Consider the following 19,823-nt stretch of genomic DNA (forward strand, 5'->3'; position numbering starts at 1 on the left):
AAAAATAATAAAAAATAAAAAATAAAAAAAATAAAAATAAAAATAAAAAAATAGGAGAAAAAAAAAAAGAATGAGGGTTTGATCAACTTACTGTTGCACACTTATTACTGGATTTTTTTTCAAACAGGGCATTGTCTAGATCCTCTCTGGAGGACTTTTGTAAAGACTTAGACAGAATGGGAAGCTTCATGTGGATTGTGAACTATACCACTGGAGGGAGTATCTATACTGATGAGATCATAAATTCATAGATGTTTCACTGTAAATATCAGATCTATACTTTGTAGCTTGTGCTCTGTCTTAGTCTGGAATTCTAGATTGCATAGAATTATAGAATCACAGAATGTTTGAGATGGAAGAGGTTTTAAGAGATCATTTAATTCAACCTCTTCATTCCAGAGGTGAGGAAATTAAGGCTCAGAGAAAGAAATGGACTTACTCTTAGTTATTGGCAGAGCTGAAGTAGAGCCTAGGTCTCCATACTCCCAGTATAGTGAATATTTCACATTCAAAATAAATAATATTAAGTCACATTTGTGAGAAGCAGTTTGGGTTAGTAGATGGAGACCTAAACTCAGGAAGACCTAAATTTAAATCCCAGCTATGTGACCACTGGCAAGTCATTTAACCCCAATAAGCCTCAGTTTTTCCATTTGTAAAATGGGGATAATAAGAGAGGCAGCATGGTACAAGTGGAAAGAACAATGCATTTTGAAGTCAAAGGACACAGGTTCAAATCCCACCTTTGCCAGTTGCTACTTTGTGTGACCTTGGGTAGGATATTTGACCTTCCTGGGCCTCAGTTTCTTCATTTCTAAAATGAATGGGTTGAATTAACTACCTGCTGAGGTCCCTTCCAGGTCAGACTTATGGGTCTAAAACTATATCTAGTTTTCCTGTAGTACCTACCACCTAAGACAATCAAATGAAACCATGTGGGAAGGACTTTGCAAACGTTAAAATGCCCGTTAAATGTCAGTTATTATGGTGATTATTACGGGTGCTTTATAATTTACAAAGCACTTTCCTCATACTCAGGATGGGGGAAGGGCGGAGAATGGGAGAAAAGGAAACCTGACAGTACAGGGGTCTTACCTGCTGGTGAAGGAGACTGGCTGGGTGGAGCCCAGCAAGACAGGTAAAACAAGTATCACTATCCCAACTTTATAGATGAGGAAATGAAGTTCACAAAGTATTGGAACCATAATTCGAACTCAAATCTCCTGGTTCAAAAACCGGGCCCCTTTCCACTGTACTCCACCGCTAAAAAGTGCTTTATTCACATAAAAAAAGGAATTCCTCCTTCTACAACCTGATTACACAAATGATTCCTTTACGTAGCATCCATTTAAAACAGGATTCAATTTACAAAAATCTGATTTACAGGAAACTTTTCAGGAAACATTTTGCTTGGGTAAAGTGAGGCATACCTTATAATCTATCCAGTCTCACACTTCCCCCCTACCTTGGTAATAATGCTTACTCACCCCATGGTATTGATCAATAAATCTTTATGATACTTTATAATCATTATTTCCCTTGGGCTCATTTTCCTTTGTAGGAGTACTTAAACAAGGTAGAATCAAGGAAACATCAAAAGGCTTTCCAATAATGGGGAGAGTTTTCCCTAACTTCATTTTCCAGCGGGTGTCAGCTTTAAATATAGCTTCACTTCTGAGTTTGCTTGCCATGGGGAAAAGAAAATTCCCCAAGGTTTCTTCTGAGATTGCAGCGAGATCCAGTGCAAGATGACTGCTCCCACCCACCCACCCACCCACCCACTAATAAGCCATAATGCTGCCCTATTTTTGGTAACAATTAAAGGGCCTCCCTGTGAAAGCAGAAAGCTGTTTATTTTCTCTTACATCACTTTGCCCTCCAATGCTGTGTGGGGCTCAGTGTTGTCGCTGTGATGCAAGTCTGTTTTCTCTTCCAGCCAGTTGGATTCTCCCCATCTTAGAGCACCTCACAGGTCTCTCCCTCGGAGCTGTGCACTGCCTGAGTGAGGAGCAGCTCACGAATCAGCTGCAGGTCCCTGTTTTTAAAAACAGGCACAGAAGCAAAGAGAAAAGGGTGGACGGATTCTGGACTTGGCCTGAGAGCAAGACAATCACCCTCTGAATCCAGAAGCGTTCTGTTCATGTTTAGGGATATTTTCTCTACTGGATGGAACCAGAAAAGATCAAAAGGATGGAAAGTGCCAGAAATGCCAGCATCCCCTTGAAAAGAATTGCTTATTTCCTATGCTTTTTATCTGTGCTTTTGCTGACTGAAGGGAAGAAACCAACGAAGCCAAAATGTCCTGCCTTGTGTACTTGCACCAAAGATAATGCTTTATGTGAAAATGCCAGATCTATTCCACGCAGCGTTCCTCCTGATGTTATCTCACTGTAAGGCCCGTAAGCATTTTGTTCTTTCATTTATGTGATTTTTTAAAAAAAACATAAACCAGTGCATTTGGTATTTTGTACATGCCGAAAGAAGGATGATCTAGGGAGGAAAATTCCTCCTGCATGCCAAGCCTTCTGACAGTATTACAGTCCGGCTGCATTTTAAAATCCTGATTTTCCTCCTCTCCTAGCTGATCTTAAACTCGCTTTAGATTATTTCGTTCATTGTTATGAGAAACCTGTAGTGAATTCTTGCCTGTGACTTCATCTGGAAAAGAACAGTATTGTGTCACATAAAATAGTCTTTAATATAGTGACTGTTATGCTAAACTAGATTAACATAAGCTTCTTTTTCTTTTTCTTTCAGATCCTTTGTGAGATCTGGTTTTACTGAAATCTTAGAAGGGAGTTTTATACTCACACCATCTCTGCAGCTCCTGTGAGAAATATTTATATCATGATTATTTATTATATCTTATTGATTCCATGTTCCTAAAAAGCTGAGTATTAGTTTTAGGAGAGGCATGGATGTGTTTTATAACATGTATATGTGCTTTCAGATAGAAGAAATAAGAAAGATAGGGGTTTTGCCATCTCCCACTGGAAACAGAATGCATAGCCTGGCTGGGGTGATGGCTTGTTTGTTAACCTGTTCCATGGGGTACTAGAAAGGCGATTGCTGAAGTTGGTTGACCATCACAACATTTCTCCCAATTTCATTCCACTATTTCACTTTCATTTTTGGCTTTCAGTCTTTGGTAATTCTGCCCTTTCGTCTTGAATTAGTCAATACAGACCCAATCATGACAACATATGTACTCAAGATGTTGACTGTCAGGGAGATTAAGCACGCAGTTGCTATAAGGGATTTACCATGGGAAAAAAGACAAATTTTACCTTTCTCTATATGGGTAATTAAAGATATTGTTAAGAATTCTCAATTGACAGGGGTTTTTTTTGTTTTGGTTTGGTTTGGGGTTTTTTTGCTTATTAGCTCATCTTTAGCAATTTAAAGGAGTAGCTGCCTTGGCTGTATGTTTTGAGTTGGCCACCAGGGACCAACATATTCAAGTCTATGCCTGAGAACATTTCAAAAAATAACATTTGACCAAGACATCAGCTCTCTGTGGCAGTGATTTCGCTGGTTATTTATTCTGAATTGTAACAATTGGGAGGGGACTTACATTACTGAGCTCACCTTTTCTATAACTCACATTTAAAACAATTCTCAGGGTTTGTCTACACAGAATAAAGTGGAAATATTATAATCACATGGCTCTTTTGATAATTTAGGTAGCCTAACTGGATAATGAAGGGTTCAAAAGGGATGCTTTTGGCCTGAAGACCTTGATTGGTTTGGATGCCTAAGGTTTTTAGATGCCTGTCTGCACAGGGCCATGCAATTAGTATAAAAGGTAAAAAATTTAACCAACCCATCACTTTGTCTATATGATATCAAAAAGCTGGCTTGACTGAGTTTTTCACCTAAGTCTTTAATTTGGCCAGTTGTTTTGATGTTGTATAGATATCTTAGCTAATGACCATCAACTGGCTAATGTCCTTTAGTGAGTGATAAATTGACTCGACATAGAATCTTAGAGTTGGAAGGTCATCTAGTGTCATCTCCCATCCAACGAAAGAATGACTTCCATAGGGACAATGATAGATTTTTTTTAATGAATCTGGCAATTGTGCTTCTGGTTACACTTTTCCCCCAGAACCTTTTAGTGGGGGAGTGGAAATATTTTCAAAAATATTATTTTATGGTTTCTAAAAACCCCTAATGAGGACTGTTAATCAAGTAGTAAAGTTCAAAACAGAAGTGTTAACACAAGTCCAACCTTCTATTTTCCTGACCCTTGATGGATATTAGCTGTGACATAGACAGCTGAAATTGATCAAATAAACCAATTACCAAATCTCCACTCCATTTCTTCCTGTGTAGACCTAGACTTGGAAGGCACAGATGTGGTAGAACATCATGGAAATAGTTACCCTGGCTGCTCAGATAATGCAATTACACTTATTTAGAATCACAGGGGGAAGCCAAGTGACTTGTTTTTAAATAGCCTACTTGGAGAATGTGCCATGCTTCAGTGTTCCATGCTCTGAGTTCCTATGGAACATTCCAGCCCTTATTTCTAAAAGCAGTTCAGATTTCAGAAACAACAAAAGGACAAGTAACTCTTGTTCTATGCCCTCAGCTAATTCATGCTGACATGCATCAAAATGGTAGATTGGTACCAGAGCTGATTCTCTATGACACTGCAAAGTAGGTGAAATTTAATCTTGATCTAGTGTCCTTTTTCTCCCCCCTCCTCCAACTTTGTCTCCCTCTGCCATGTACCTTATTAAATATCAATTCCTTCCTGTTCTCTCCTTCTTATCAAACTCTGATTTCAGGCAAGTATTTGATCAACTCATTCACACTAAGGTCTCAATAAATGATAAGATTCCAAGTGTTATTCTTCCCAGAGACATTTGCATTTTAATAGAGAACAAAGCCTAAAGCCACAAAAAAGCTAAGGGTGCAATTTCAGCCATCAGAAAATTAATTAGAAAGGCAATAAAGGGGGTAGATGGGTGCAGGAAGACCCTCTGGAACCTTGAAAGCACACTAGTAGGACAGTAACTACTTCCTCCATATAAAAGACTGGAACTGGTTGGTATATGAGCCAAGGTTCTAGTAATATTTGGCCACATCGTCAGCAAGGTGAGAGTTGTGGGATATACCATCTATTACCTATAATTTGCAATTAATTCAAGGAAGAGCTGTTAAATTGTTAGAAGTTATAGAACAAATTAGGTGGCATGTCATACTGTGTGAATAGATGCATGTCAGCATCAAATCACTTTATTGAGATGCAGAGGCAATTAATTGCTCTCTGTTGTCCTATGAGGAAAAGAAGGAAAGAAACAACTTATTTCTATCACTTCTTACAGCAATCAGATATTTTTTAAATTGTGAAAGTAAATGTTTTTGCAGATTTCTGAGTATAGAAGTCAAGATGGAAGGTGTTTTTTAAAATGTCAAGCTGGAGAACCAAGGGAAACAGGCACAGTTCCTCCTTAAGTTCTAGGCAATGTGTGGAGAAAGAATCATGTGAGACTGAGGCTGCCAGTTTGTTTTTAAGAACAACCAAAAAAAAAAAAAAAGAATCCACACTCTTGGAAAAGGAGAAAGAAAAAAATCTGCCAATGGGAATAAGAGAATGATCAAAGAGAAAATTAAACAGATTGGTTGTGCAAGAATTATTCAAAGTAATGTCTCAATGCAAGATTGTAGTTAAGATTTGTTAAAGCAAATTCATCTGTCTATAGTCATGTTTTTTATGAAAGTCAACGATGAAACAAAATCATTGAGAGCATGTTCTCCCTCAAAGCTTAGTGGGTAAGAAGGAGATTTCATGAGTGAGCACAATTTAGAACACTGTGTTTTGTTGTGGGGGTTTTTTTTTTATGATAATATGGCCCCATTCCCTCTTGGATGCAGGCTAGATTTTTTCTTCTTCTCTGAAATCCCCTAAAGGGAGGGAACTTAACTCTAATTCGTAGAGGGTGATGTGTGACCAAATCACCATTAGTTTGTGAGATGTTTTAATGCACTTAAAGGTTTCTAGCTCCTAGGAGAATTCTCTAAGAACAGAGTATATCTCTGGTTGGGATGTAGTAGCAGGCTTCAAAAACTAGATATAAAAGGAGGTGATATGAATAGGCAAAACTCCTGTTTATTCCACTGAGATTCTGATTGCATAAGGACTTCAAAATCGTTCGTCATGGAAAATCTAGAAATATTTGTTTCTTTGATCTTTTCTTGAATCTACGAATCAGCCAACAACTTAGCAAAGATAAATAAACAATAACGAACTAAATGACAAACAAAAATATAAACTTCAGAAATAATTATCAGCTTCCTAAGTTGTTTTAAAAAATGAATGGGGTCCCCATTTATCCCACTTTCTACTTATCACACTTACTACTCACACATCACTCCTCTTTCTAGCCCATTTCCATAACCAATGTCATTACTCTAAAAAGATCCCACTCTTCCCAAGAAACAAAATTATGCTCATTAGATAGGATCACACAGATCTGGGGATTAGAAGATACTTCAGTAGCCATCTAGTTCAATCTGTACACTAAGGAGAACCCCACTATAACACACCTGACAAGCGGTTGTCCAACCTATACCTATAGACCTCCAAGGAAGGGAAACCACCATCCCTAAAGGTGACCTATTCTGTTTTTGGGTAGCTCCAATAATTCAGGATGTTTTTCCTGGTATGAAGCTTAAATTTGTCTATTCCTCATCTACATAATAGACTTTCATGGGGCAGCTGCTAGGTGGTGCAGTGGATAGAGCACCAGTGCAGGAATCAGGAGGACCTGAGTTTATATCTTACCTCAGACACCTGACACTCACTAGCTGTGTGACTTTGCGCAAATCACTTAACCCCAAATGCCTCAGCCTGGGTCATCTCCAGTCATCCTGATGAATATCTGGTCACTGGATCCAGATGGCTCTGGAGGAGAAGTGAGGCTGGTGACCTGCACAACCCTCCCTCATTCAAACAAAGTCAAGTGCAAGTCATGCCATCATTGTCTGATGGCATGGTCTCCTTTGGCAATGAAGGACGAACACACACAATAGACTTTCAAATACTTGAAGACACTTGAAGCTATCTGCTTTAGTGTCTTCCCCCTGACTCCTCCAGGGTAAACATGCCCAGATCCTTCAAGTGATACTCATATGTGATGGTCTCTAAACCCTTCACTGTACTGGTTTCCCTCTTCCAGGCACTCTCTAGTTTGTCAATGTCCTTCTTAAACTGTGGTGTCCAACACTGACCATAATATTCCAGATGAGGTCTAAGCAGAGAAGAGTATAGCAGGAGCTCTCTATTCCTGGAAACTAGGCCCTTATTAATGAAACCCAAGATTTAGCTTTTTTGCCCATCTCATCACCTTGCTGGTTCATTTTGAACTTGGAGTCTGCTAAAACCCCCAAACCCCTTTTCTACTACACCCTTTTTCCAAAGCAACTGCCAGCAATCCGTATCTCCTCCATGTTATACTGGTGGAATTGATTTTTTGTATCTAAGTACATGACTTTACATTTATCTCATGTGAATTTAATCTTATTAGGTTCAATCAAAAGCTCTAGCATATCAATATCCTTTTAGATTATGACTGCCATCCATCATATTAGCTATTCCTTCTAGCAACATGCTTAGGGAGAAAACATGGCCAGCTCATACAACAGTAGACATTTGTTTTTTTTTTTCTTTTTTGTCCTTTTCTTCATGATCCCATCTTCCACTAAAGGTCTGTTCCATTGCCTCACTGTGGCATGGAGATGATTCTAGCTTAGCTATTATAGGTGATGTCAGCAGCATTTCCTATAAAAGTAGCAAAACTTCAAGTATACGCTAGCAGTAGTCCAGATATCTGTTGTCTGAGGACCAGCCTAAGTTTGGAAAGATTTACTATCAGAGGTTGACTACTAGGTGAAGTTTTGGATTCTTTTTTTTTCCATAATACCAACTCATGTAGACCATCTATTCCCAAGGTGGAGTGAGATTTTAAGCTTCAATGGTAGAAGTAATCCTTAGTACTCTCCAATGATATTAATGGTCTCATTAAGGTGGGTATTTTCTTCAGTGATGCAGCTCACAACCTATTCATTCTTGCCCATTCCAGGTAACTGGCACCCAGTTCTCTCCTAAGTTCTCCAGAAAAGGTCTATACAAAGTGGTGGGTCCATTTCATGTGTTCTCTTGACATTATGAGGACTCTCCTATAGTTCTTGCCACATGTATGGCACATCACACATTTATTTGTTGGCATCCCTTATATCACATTTTCTGCCTAATTCCTGGTTTGAAATGTGTTGCAATCTTCTTGTGTCCACTTCAGACTCAATTCCCAGTTCTTTGGGGTCTGAAGTGTTCCATGATTTGCTGCCATAATGGTATTCAAAAAATAGTTCTGTATTTCTAGAAGAAGCTTGAAGTGATTAAAAAAGCTTTGCAATTTCCTAAGGCAACTAACTTTCCCCCTCTCCTCTTCCTGTTCAATTTCTTGACCCAGCTCATGTCCTTTTGAAAAATCTTCCCAAGATAAATAGAGACAGAGAGCAATAGAGAGAAAGAGACAGAGACCCAAAGACAAAGATACAGTGGATAAACTCCATAGGTTGTCCATTAAGCTGAATAGCATAGTCTGGCCAATAAGTATTTTTTATCCACTTGGTGTTTTCTGTGTGGATAGTTAAGCCAAACTTTTTTTGAGTGATAGTTGATCTCATTTAGGAGGTTGAACAATGTTTTGGACCTGGATGCAATTAATACAATGTTATTGGTAAACAAGAATACTATGAGAACTTCACCATCTACATGGTATTACTCTTCAACTTGTACTAGGCCCTGGATCTTCTCCATGACAGTGGCAAACACCTTTGACAAGCAGCCATTTCCCCATTCTTATATTTTGCTTGATATTAATAATCATAGGGTCACTGAACAAGCTTATCCGCTATAAAAAGAATCTTGCATAATTATGATATGCATAAAAATATCATATTGGAAGAGAGTGTTTAAGAGAACATTTTGTTATCCTGAACCAAATGCTTTCTTATAGTTCAGAAACAACTACTGTAGAATCTTTTATTCTTTGCACTTTTCAGTCAATTGTATAAAATTGGTAAAAATGTGTAATGCTTCTTGTGAAAATCTACCAATTTCCTTCTAATATCTTCTTCAAGAATATCCTCAATATATGGATAGATTATTCTCATTAGTAGAATCAAAAATAGATGCATGGGTTGGTTGTTATTAATGCTAGTTATAATGAAGTTTAAGACTTTTTCCAAGTCCCTAATATTTTCTCTTCCTTCAGATAGCTTAAGAATCAATTCCTCAGTTCTCTCAAAATTGTGTCACTTCCAGCACAGACTTGCTCTGTATATACTTGGTATAGTCCAGTTGGTTTATCCATCTTTGTTTTCTTCAGGATAATTTTAATTTCATCAAGATACATATCTGGAACAGAGATACTGGAGTACAAATATGGTGCCTCCACTATCTTTGATGGTGCTGTGAAAGTCTTTACAGATATTCTCTAATTTTTATTTCCTGTTTTCTTCCAAGTTTTACCTTTAAGTGTCCTCAGGAAGACTCTGTTTAGTTGGGTATTTCTCTAAACTATCTTTAAATTAATTTTTTTCTCACACTGCTTTTTACTTCATCATACAGTACATCTCATAATTGATTGTGTTGGTTCCTAGGCTTTTATGATCTTCATGTCATGATGATTGGCACTTATATCAGTTAAACTTCCATATGAAATTCTTATAATTTATATCAATGGTTTTTTCACTATCTATATTCTATTTTTCACCATTAGTGATGTGTCTAAATAATTCAAGATGAAATTATTTTTAATTGCATGTGATAGATTTTTCTCATTTTTATTTTATTATTAATACTTTATCACATATAGTTTTTTTTAATTAACTGATTTTTGTCTCTAACAAATCAGTGGTCTGACTGTACAAGACAGATCAATCAATAGTGACTCCCACATCAATAATGAGTCAATTCTTACCTGGTAAAATGTAAGCAATTTCAATTTTTTGTGATGTCATTTGATGGTTGCCATAATGTCTTCCAATTTTTTTCTCATTCAAGATGTAGTGACATGAGGCTTCTGTGTGATCTATAAGCTGTAATCCTCTCTTCTTCATTGCTTCTGAACAATATTTTCCAACATGTTTTTTGTCATTCTCATCTTTACATGGAAGATACTAAGTACCAAGGCATATATGTTGATTTACTATATAGGGTTTTATCAGGTTCTTTGTAGAATTTCTCTTCTTCCTCATTCTCAGCAACAAATCCTGGTGCGAACATTGAAATTATTTTCCAGATGCTATTTTTGCAAAACCTTATTCTGAACACTACATGACAAGATGACCAAATGAGTCCATGAAATAGTGTTTCTCATTGCTTTTGAAAATCTAATTTAAAAAACCCAACCTCTTTATTTCTCTCTCCAAGAAGAACCTGTTAACCATTGTTTCAATTACACTCATCTTTCATTTGTCTTCTGGATTTGTTTTTAGGGATGGTGTCAAGATGACTAGGCATGTTGGGCACTGGACAAAGATTTCTCATTTAGGATACCAATGACTGAGTTAATATTTAGAGATGGTCAAAAACTGTGTGATTGTCAGCATTCTATACCCCATTTTCTTCTATTTTCCCAACAGAAGTGGGCCATAGAACATTGTGAATTGCATTTTTCATTGTTCTATGGGTTGCTATGACCAAAGCATCCATCACCAAGTAGGTAGCCTATTTCTCAGTACTTAGCTAGGCAGGCAAATAAACTCCAACCACAACCAAGGCCATGTTCAAAACCTTTCCATCATGGAAGAACATCCATAGTTTTTGCTTTGCTGGCATAATATGCAATAATTCCATGATGTGATGAGAGTTAAGTGTAAGACTTTGCAGAGGGAGAAATAATGCCCACACTAACAAAATCAATGGGGATGGGAAGCTCTCAAGAATAGAACTGTTGTGTTAAGATAGAAAGAAAACAGCTCTTATGAGAAAGAAATGTAGAAATTTTCTAAAAGATATGAATGCCCAGGGAGCTCATCAGCCAATTTAGATTTTGAGAAAGACAGGTACAGATAATAGAACCAAGGGAAGATAACAAAGGATAAACAGAAGAGTAAGTACAGTCCCATAAGAACATAATTAATAGTGCTGAAGTTCACAATGAGTTGAGGTTGGAGAGGTAAACTAAGGATAACAAAAAAAATATTCTGTAGTATATTGGAGAAGAGAGAAGGAACAAAGAAGGAATAGGTTCAGTGCTCAGTACAATGGAGGATGGAGAAAGAAAAGAACTATTCAATTATTATTTTATTTGTTTCCTCTATCAAGGAAAATGATCTATGATCTGGAAAGAAGGAAAACAAAAATGGTTCCTGAGTGTTGATATCCAAGACAGTAGGTAGATAAGAAGACATCAAACTGTGATTGATGACCTTCATAACCTGGTCTAGATAGACCACCTCCTTGGCTACAAAAAGATTTTGGCAGATGGATACCTGAAACACTGACAATGATCTTTGTAAGATATATGAAGAGTGGGATCTTACAAAGAGAGAAAATCATAGATTGAGAGCTGCAAGGGATCTCCCAGATCATCTAGTCTAATCACCTCATTTTACAGATAAGGAAACTTGAGGCCCAAAGAGGTCGAGTGTCTTGTCCAAGTGTCTTGTTAAAAAGGTAGTAAGCGGCAGGTTAGAAATTCAGACCTAGGTCTTTTGTACTTCAAATCCAGTATTCTGACTTCTATACCACATTCATTGGGGGATGGAAGTGGCATAGTACTAGAGAAAGGCAAACATTGCCCTGATTCTCAAAGAAGAGAAGAGAATCCAGTCCACAAATATAGGTCAATGACCTTGACTTTGAATCCTGGAAAAGTTCTACAACTTATTATTAAAGGAATGACTGGAGAACATTTAGAAAAGGAAGTAGTAACTACAAAGGGCAAGCATGGCTTCCTTTAGACAAAGTCATGCCAGAGTAACCTCGTTTCCTTTTTTGGACAGTATTACTAGACTGGAAAAAGAAATGGCAAACTGCTCCGGTATCTTTGCCAAGAAAACCTCAAATGGGGTCACAGAGAGTTGAACACATCTGAAAAAATGACTCAACAATAACAACAAGACTGGTGGATCAGGGGACATCTTATCAAATGTATTTGACAAAGACTCTCATGCTATTCTTGTAGAAAAAGGCAAAGATGTAAAGTAACTTGCTAATGTTCTCCTAAACTGTATTAGGTGGGGTTTAGTATCCAAGACTAGGGATATAATAAATCAGTTCTCCTCTACTCTGTCCAGACCACATCCAGAGTATTGTGTTCAGTTTGGGGTACTACATTTTAGGAAGAACTCTGATAAGCTAAACAATATCTCAAGGAAAGAGACCAGGATGGAGAAGGAGCTCTACCTTATATTATATGAGAAATGGTTGAAAGAATTTGGAATGTTTAGCCTAAAGAAGATTTTGGGGAACACTATAGCTATCTTTGATTATTAGGAGGATTACAATAGGGTAAGTGTCTTGATTTGTTTTATTTTGCCTTAGAAGTCAGATCCAGGTAGAAGCTGCAAAAAGGTGAATTTAGACGATGTCAGGAAAAATTTTCTAATAATGGAATGAGTGCCTCATAAGGCAATGGGTTCCCCTTTAAGAGGTCTTTACACAAAGGTTGAATGACCACTGGTCAGATATGTTATAGAGGGGATTCCTGTTCAGTTATGAATTAGAATGGATGACCTCCTTCAGTCTTGTCTATTTCCTATGAACAAACAATTGTATGGAGGTATTTGCTGTATGTAGATAGGACTTCAGGGTTCCTCCACAGAGGACTGACACTAAAATCAAACAGCAAAGCCAGGATACATTAAGGTTTCTGCAGTCCCACTGTTTGAGTCTCCCTGAGAATTGAGGAATTCACTACAACATAAGGGTCCCAACCATTTCATTTTTTAGACTATCGTAATTATTAGGAAGCTCTTTTTTTGATATAGTGAAATCTCCTTCTCTACATCTTCCATTGACTGCTCTTTGTTCTGCTTTCTGGGGCCAAGTATAATAATCTAATCCATCTTCCATGACAGTCCTTCAAATACTTAAAGATAGCAATCATGTCTCCCCTTAGTCTTCTTTTCTTCAAGCTAAACATTCCTAGTATCTTCAACCAATTCATAAAAAGCAAGGCTTTAAAAATGTCTTCACCACCCTGGTAATATTCCAGCTTCTCAACATCTATCCTAAAATGTGACATTGAGACAATGTGAAGATATTCCAGATGTGTATGACCAGGGCAACGTATAGCAGGACAATTTGTAGGTACCATTAAGATACAGTACAAACTAATGGGAATATGAATATTTAGATGAAGGGAAAGAATGGAAAATTCTTGAGGGTGTAGAAGTGGTGGGAATGGAGGAGAGAAACCATAAAATCTATTTTGATGTTGTTGAATTAGCTGGAGAATAAATCATTTTGGGTTGTTCAGCCAAGTGCCATCTGTGGTTTACCAAAGAGACCAGTAGGTTTTTGCTTCTTTGTTTCTTTTGTAAATCTTCAAATACTGTGGGGCCACAACTGCCTGAGCAGTCAGGATGAACACACAAAAATGCTTATCAGCAGTTCTTCTCTTAAGATTTCCCCAAATCTATTTGTTAATTCTGATGACTATTTTAACACATGCAAAAAGGTAAGGAAGTTTGGGGTTGTTGGTTTTTTTAATGTAATACATGACCTCTCTACTGTGGCTTCAAGTGTTCACAATGACAAGGCAAGGGAGTTTCTTCATAGGAGAAAATTCCAAGATGTTGCCATCTTATGGTCCCTTGTGCCTGGAAATGGGAATTATATAAGGCAGTACATGCTTAGAAAAAGAAAACAGGAGAGGGGAAGCCATCTGGAGAAGAAACAAAAGTTAAGGGGAAAAGTAGATCTATTCTAGGGACATGAAGGGGAGGGAGAAGAGGTAGAGAGAAAAGTTGAAGTCTATGATCAGAGCTAGAAGACATAAAGGGGAGTATATAGAGCTCTACGTCTGTGTTACTTATCCAAATATCCTGGAAGAATTCTACCAACCCCAGAGTTTAGGGAAGAGACTTCAGAGTTTTCTAGTCTTTCCCAAGCAACTTCTATGGAACTCCATTAGGTAGGCAGCACTCAACAAACTTTTGCCATTGCATCATGAATTCTGAAATGAGTATGCCCCTCTCCCAATATGCTAGAGCAGGACATTCTATAGGTATTAGAAGACAAATTAGATTATAATTCCCCTTGCGTCTGCAGAGATTTGTACCTATTTGCATATGAAGGCAGAGAATAATTCTTCTATTTTGTTCCTTCTTAGTATTTACGTTGTTGCTTTCACTATTGAATTTGTGACACACAGGGTCTATTAATAAAGTTTTACACTGCTGGGGGCTCAAGCAATGATGCATAGAATGAATGTGGCCTATGGGCAGAAAATCCAATCACCAAATTTCCTTTCTTCTTTCTTTCCGGGATGGTTTGCTTGCCCAGTTTATAGTGACTTTGGAAGATAGAGGAGGTGGGCAGAGACAGTGTCTTACTGCTACAATACATTCTTAAGATTCTAGAAGTAATCCCAGGTGTGGGGAAACTATATATCTACCACTTACAACTGTAGCTCCTGAGCCCCAACTAATGGTCTTCCCATTTAACTCTCATTACACAATTAGCTCTTAATCATTAAACATTTCTGAAACAGAATGCAAAGCAAAAATAACCATAATATCACAGTAAGTTTATAAACTTGGTTCATACTTTCCCCCCAGTGCACTCAAATATCTGTAGGGGAGAGTGGACACCAACTACACAGAAATTTAGCACAGAGACATAGAAGTAGGAAAACTTTCATGCCCAGGCACTTCGTGATTCTGAAATTCTGGGTTTGATGTCCTTAAATTCCTTAGGGAACAAGATAAGGCTTCTACTGGGCATGCCACTTCTGAATGCTCTGTTTGGACCACTTCTTGACTGGGATCTAAGAAAGTATTGTGTTCCTTTAGCAAAAGCAGCTCCCCTATTCTTGAACCTGAAAAGCTTTTCATGTCTTCTCTCTTGGCTGGGCTCTACAGGATATACCCCTTTTAAGTCATAGATGGCAGTGAGGGGCAAGGCTGACAAGCCTCTCCCCTTCTCAAGCCTAAGTGGTAGTACAGGCCAAGACAGAGTAGCCTTTCCTTTCCTCTCTGTTGGCAGCAGCAATTTTTTCTTCCTGCAATCTACTCCAACAGTAAAATGTTCCTCTCATCAGCAGCTCCCCATAGCAGCCTGTCTCCCTCCAGGCAGCTCTGTAGGACACAGTGAAGGTTATAAGCCCTTTTCTCAGCTTTCCATTCTTAGCTTAGCTCTGTTTTTTGTGAGCCATCTACCCAGATGGACTTTACTGGGTCTGGCTCTCTTCATGCTTGAGGAGGCAGCCTATACTTCTGTGTTCTTCCTCTAGTCCTTTGGCTTCTATCTTCTCTGCTTCTTTTGTCTCCACTACTTCTGATTCTTACCTAAAAGCAGAGTCTCCTTAGGTGAAATGACTCACCTCTACCTTAAGGTGAGAAAACAAAATTCGCTTTCTGTCATACACACCCATAAATAAGCAATGTACAATTCTCTCATAGTCACTAAAAGTTAAAGTTGTCAGGGTGTCCCAGCTATCAACCCAAAAGTCCTCATAATACTCATATGTAAATTAGTTGCTGAGGAACAAAATACTTTGGTCATCTCTACCTTCAAGAAGTACCTTTTTCTTTTCTTCTGAAGGTTGCTTTCTCTCAGGCCCTCCCAGAATTATATCTCCCCAAAAATTTTTTAAGAGGCTTTTTTTCACAGATTTCCCCTCTAAACTGTTTGTGTTATCAAAATCCAAAGAGTAAAGCACTTTACATTTGTTTTTTTCCTTTTTCTTTCTTTATTTTTAACATTCTTTTAAAACAATTTTTAAGTTCCAAATTCTCTCCCTCTTCCCCCACCCCATTGGAAGGCAAGCAATATGACATCAATTATATTTGTGAAATCGTGCAAAATGTATTTCTATGTTAGCCATATTGTAAAAAAAAAAAAAATAAAAATAAAGTGAGAAAATCATATTTCAATTTACAATCAGAATTTATCATTTTTCTCTCTCTGGAAGTGAATTGCATCTTTTTTATCATGAATCCTTTGGCATTTTCTTGGATCACTGTATTGATCAGAGTAGTTAAACCTTTTGCAGTTGATCACCATTACAATATTGCTGTTACTGTGTACAGTGATCTCTGATTCTGCTCACTTCACTTTGAGTCAGTTCATGTAGGTCTTCCCATGCTTTTTCTGAAATCATCCTTCTTGTCATTTCTTGTAGCACAATTGTACCCCATCACAATCATGTACCATAGCTTGTTCAGTCATTCCGCAGGTGATGAGCATTCCCTCAGTTTCCAAATCTTTGTGAGCACAAAAAAAGGTGCTATAATTTTTTTTTTACAAATAGGTCCTTTTCCTTTTATTTCTTTGGGGTACAGACATAGTAGTGGTATTACTGGGTCAGGGAGTACGCAGACTTTTATAACCCTTTGGACCTAGTTCCAAATTGTTTTTCAGAACGGTTGGACCAGTTCACAACTCCACCAACAGTCCATTAGTGTCCCTATTTTCCCTCATTCCCTCCAGCATTTATCATTTCTGATGGGTGTGAAGTGGTACTTCAGAGTTGTTTTAATTTGCATTTCTCTAATCAATAGTGATTTAGAGCATTTTCCCCATAATTATAGGCAGCTTTGACCTTCTTCTGAATACTGACTGTTCACATTCTTTGACCATTTATCAATTGGGGGAATGACTCTTATTTTTTATAAATTTGACACAGTTTCCTATATATTTGAGGAATGAACTCTTTATCAGAGAAACTCACTGTAAAATTTTTTAAAATTTCTTAATTGTCTGTGATGCATTTTAGCAAAATATGGTTTTCTTGATGATCTCAGCACCTTACATTTGTAAAACTGATTAACCACATTGGACTTGGAAAAAGTAAAAAGGAGTTCCAGGGCCAAGGCTCTCAAAGTTTTGATGACCCAATTGTAACATTATTTTAAAAGTATGCCGATGTTTACTTTTTAAATCTAAAATTAATATTCTAGTTTTAAATGCTTAATTTGTGCCCTACCTCCCAGTAAAAAAAAAAAAAAGTCTCTCTTTCCTCAAGGACTTCCAGACCTCTTCTTTTGGCAAGGTAAACATGGTTAAGTGACTTACCAGAGGTCACACAGCTAGTATGTGTCTGAGGCTGAATTTGAACTCAGGTCATCCTGACTGGAGGACCAGTGCTCTATCCATTGCACCACCTAGCTGCCCCTCCAGTGACCCTTCTTGAAGCTTCTACCTTGTTTATAGGCTCTAAAGTATCCTGGGCTTCCATCTCTGTACCCCTCACTTCTCCCATTTCCCTCCAAGACTCTAAGAATCCTCTCACTCCCTCTACTTTCTTCTTTTGCTGCTTCTTAATAGTTAAATGAAGTTAGATCTCATCTAGTCCTAGTTTATATGAATCTTTCTTTTTTAACCTTACTACTGCTTACCTTCTCCCTCACATCATCTTTCTGTTACCTCTCCAAACAATGGAATTTACCATTTCACTAAAGCCTGTCTGTCCCCCTGCACCCACATTGTTTGCCTTTGGGTTGATAACTCTTTAAGGGTTTCCACTTGATTCTATCCTCCCTTTCCTCTACTTTTTGAGACCCATTCTATCAGATTCTTCCAAATTATTAACTAGAACATTCCTTGCCTTCCTTCCTTATCCTTCCTTCTGACATGAAATAGTTCTCTTTTTCTTAGACTGAACCTGGAGACCTTCAAATATTCACTTTGAAGTGTTCCTCCTGGTTCACTTTTTTAAAAAACCATTTATTACTCTCAGCTACAAAATTATTACCCATTTACAAATTTGATTATTTACTTAATTTCATTGTTTAAGCTCTAACTGAAATTTGTCTGTGGTCCTGATTTATGTGTCATGAATTTTCTCCTCTCCATTATTCCACTATTTCAAATCCCATTAAGTCTCCTCATTTTTCTGTTCTTCCCATTCTGTGCCAAATGCTTAGAAGCTATAAATTACTATACAAACAGGACATTGCTTTTCTCTTTCTCTTAATACTTAATGCTTTAACACCTGTCTTCAGTCAAAATAATTCAGCTAAGCTGATCATCCTTCTCCATAGCAGGGACCTAGCTCTGATGTTCTGCTTTGCTACAAAGATTTAAGAATCCTTCATTTTATTTTTCTTAGAGGAAGGCTCCAAGTCATTTATTTGCCAGCTTTCACAGAAGTGCAACTCTGGGGGATATTGAGCATTTTGTAAGATTTGCAATAGCAAGAGAGCACTTCATAATATCTCCCAGTTCAGATTCTAAATCTTGGCAAAGTCCAGAAGCTTTGCCATTGCCCCATTGCCTCCTCCCTATATCATCACTCACTTCCCTCTTACCTCTGCTTCTCTCCGTATCTATCTATCTGTCTATCTTTCTATCTCTCTATCTATCCATCCATCTATCCAGTGGTTCCTTACAGTTTACATCTTTTACATCTTTTCCTTCCTTTCAACAATCAGTTTTGAAAGAGTACCAGTGCAAGAGTCAGGAGGACCAGAGTTCAAATCTCACCTCAGACACTTGACACTCACTATCTGTGTGACCTTGGGCAAGTCACTTAACCCCAACTGCCTCATCCTGGGTCATCTCCAGTCATCCTGATGAATATCTGGTCACTGGATTCAGATGGCTCTGGAGGAGAAGTGAGGCTGGTGACCTGAATAGCCCTCACTCACTCAAAACAAAGCCAAGTGCAAGTCATGTCATCTTTTCTCTGATGGCATGGTCTTCTTCAGCAACAAAGGATGAACACACACACTTAATTTGCTAACCCCTATGATGTATTCCATCCTGTTTTAGGAACTATTAAACATACAGAGATATGTAACTTGGTCCCTGGTATCAAGGGCTTTATACTCGATTTGCACAATCAAACATTTTGATTCCTCCAATTAAACAAATATCGATTTCTCCAGCCATTCTCCTATATATGAATAGAATCCCCTTTCCACCTATCTGAAAGGGAACCAAAACATTTCTTAATATCCAAACTTTATTAAAATGAATGATTTTTTCTTTCATCACAATCCATGATATGTACAGCAGCAAAATACTAGCTATTGGATAGAACGTGGCAAGATACTTTTCAACGAGAATCATACATTTCAGTTTATAGAAAGTCGACAAGTTATGAAAGCTGACTCAGTGGGACCTCACCAGAACCTCTTCCATGTTATCTTACATAGAAACTCTGACCGATGGGAGAAGGGCTTATTCCCCTGATCAATTTACACACAAGATGTACAAAATGTTTTAGCTATGACTAAAGTGATAAAACTTTTCTCCTTAAAAATATTTTTTTTGGAAATTGCCTTCAAAGACAGTTCATGAGATAAAGAACCTCAATATTTATACCTCATTTCTCTCTCTCTCTCTCTCTCTCTCTCTCTCTCTCTCTCTCTCTCTCTCTCTCTCTCTCTCCCCCATGCCCCCAAGGTATTTTCCCAACCCAATGAGTCAACTTAGAATGAATTTGACCACTTCCAAAAATTATTTCCTCCCTCGAAATACAGAGATTTGTCAGCAGTGAGGGGATGAGAAAGAATATACCATAGGCCCTCAATGAAATTCCCAATAGGAATTCCAAAAATGATTTGAGAAAAGGCAGAATCTTTTAAATAGTATCGTGGATGAAGGGGACAATGTTTACTTGTATGCTTAA

General features: G+C 37.7%; 1 protein-coding gene across 2 annotated transcripts in view; it reads left to right on the plus strand.

The window, feature by feature from the left end:
- Positions 1–1,869: 1,869 nt before the first annotated feature.
- LGI1 (leucine rich glioma inactivated 1) overlaps positions 1,870–19,823 on the plus strand; it is a 60,736-nt gene continuing 42,782 nt past the window's right edge. Inside the window, exons 1-2 of one of the 2 annotated variants that reach the window (XM_072625578.1) lie at positions 1,870–2,390; positions 2,758–2,829. In XM_072625578.1, the coding sequence (XP_072481679.1) occupies positions 2,167–2,390; positions 2,758–2,829 (296 nt within the window). In that variant the 5' untranslated portion in view covers positions 1,870–2,166. The remainder of the gene's footprint in view (positions 2,391–2,757; positions 2,830–19,823) is intronic. The other variant, XM_072625568.1, reaches the window with a different exon arrangement.

Source organism: Notamacropus eugenii, chromosome 1, assembly GCF_028372415.1.
Source record: "Notamacropus eugenii isolate mMacEug1 chromosome 1, mMacEug1.pri_v2, whole genome shotgun sequence".
In the NCBI taxonomy this organism is placed as follows: Eukaryota; Metazoa; Chordata; class Mammalia; order Diprotodontia; family Macropodidae; genus Notamacropus; species Notamacropus eugenii.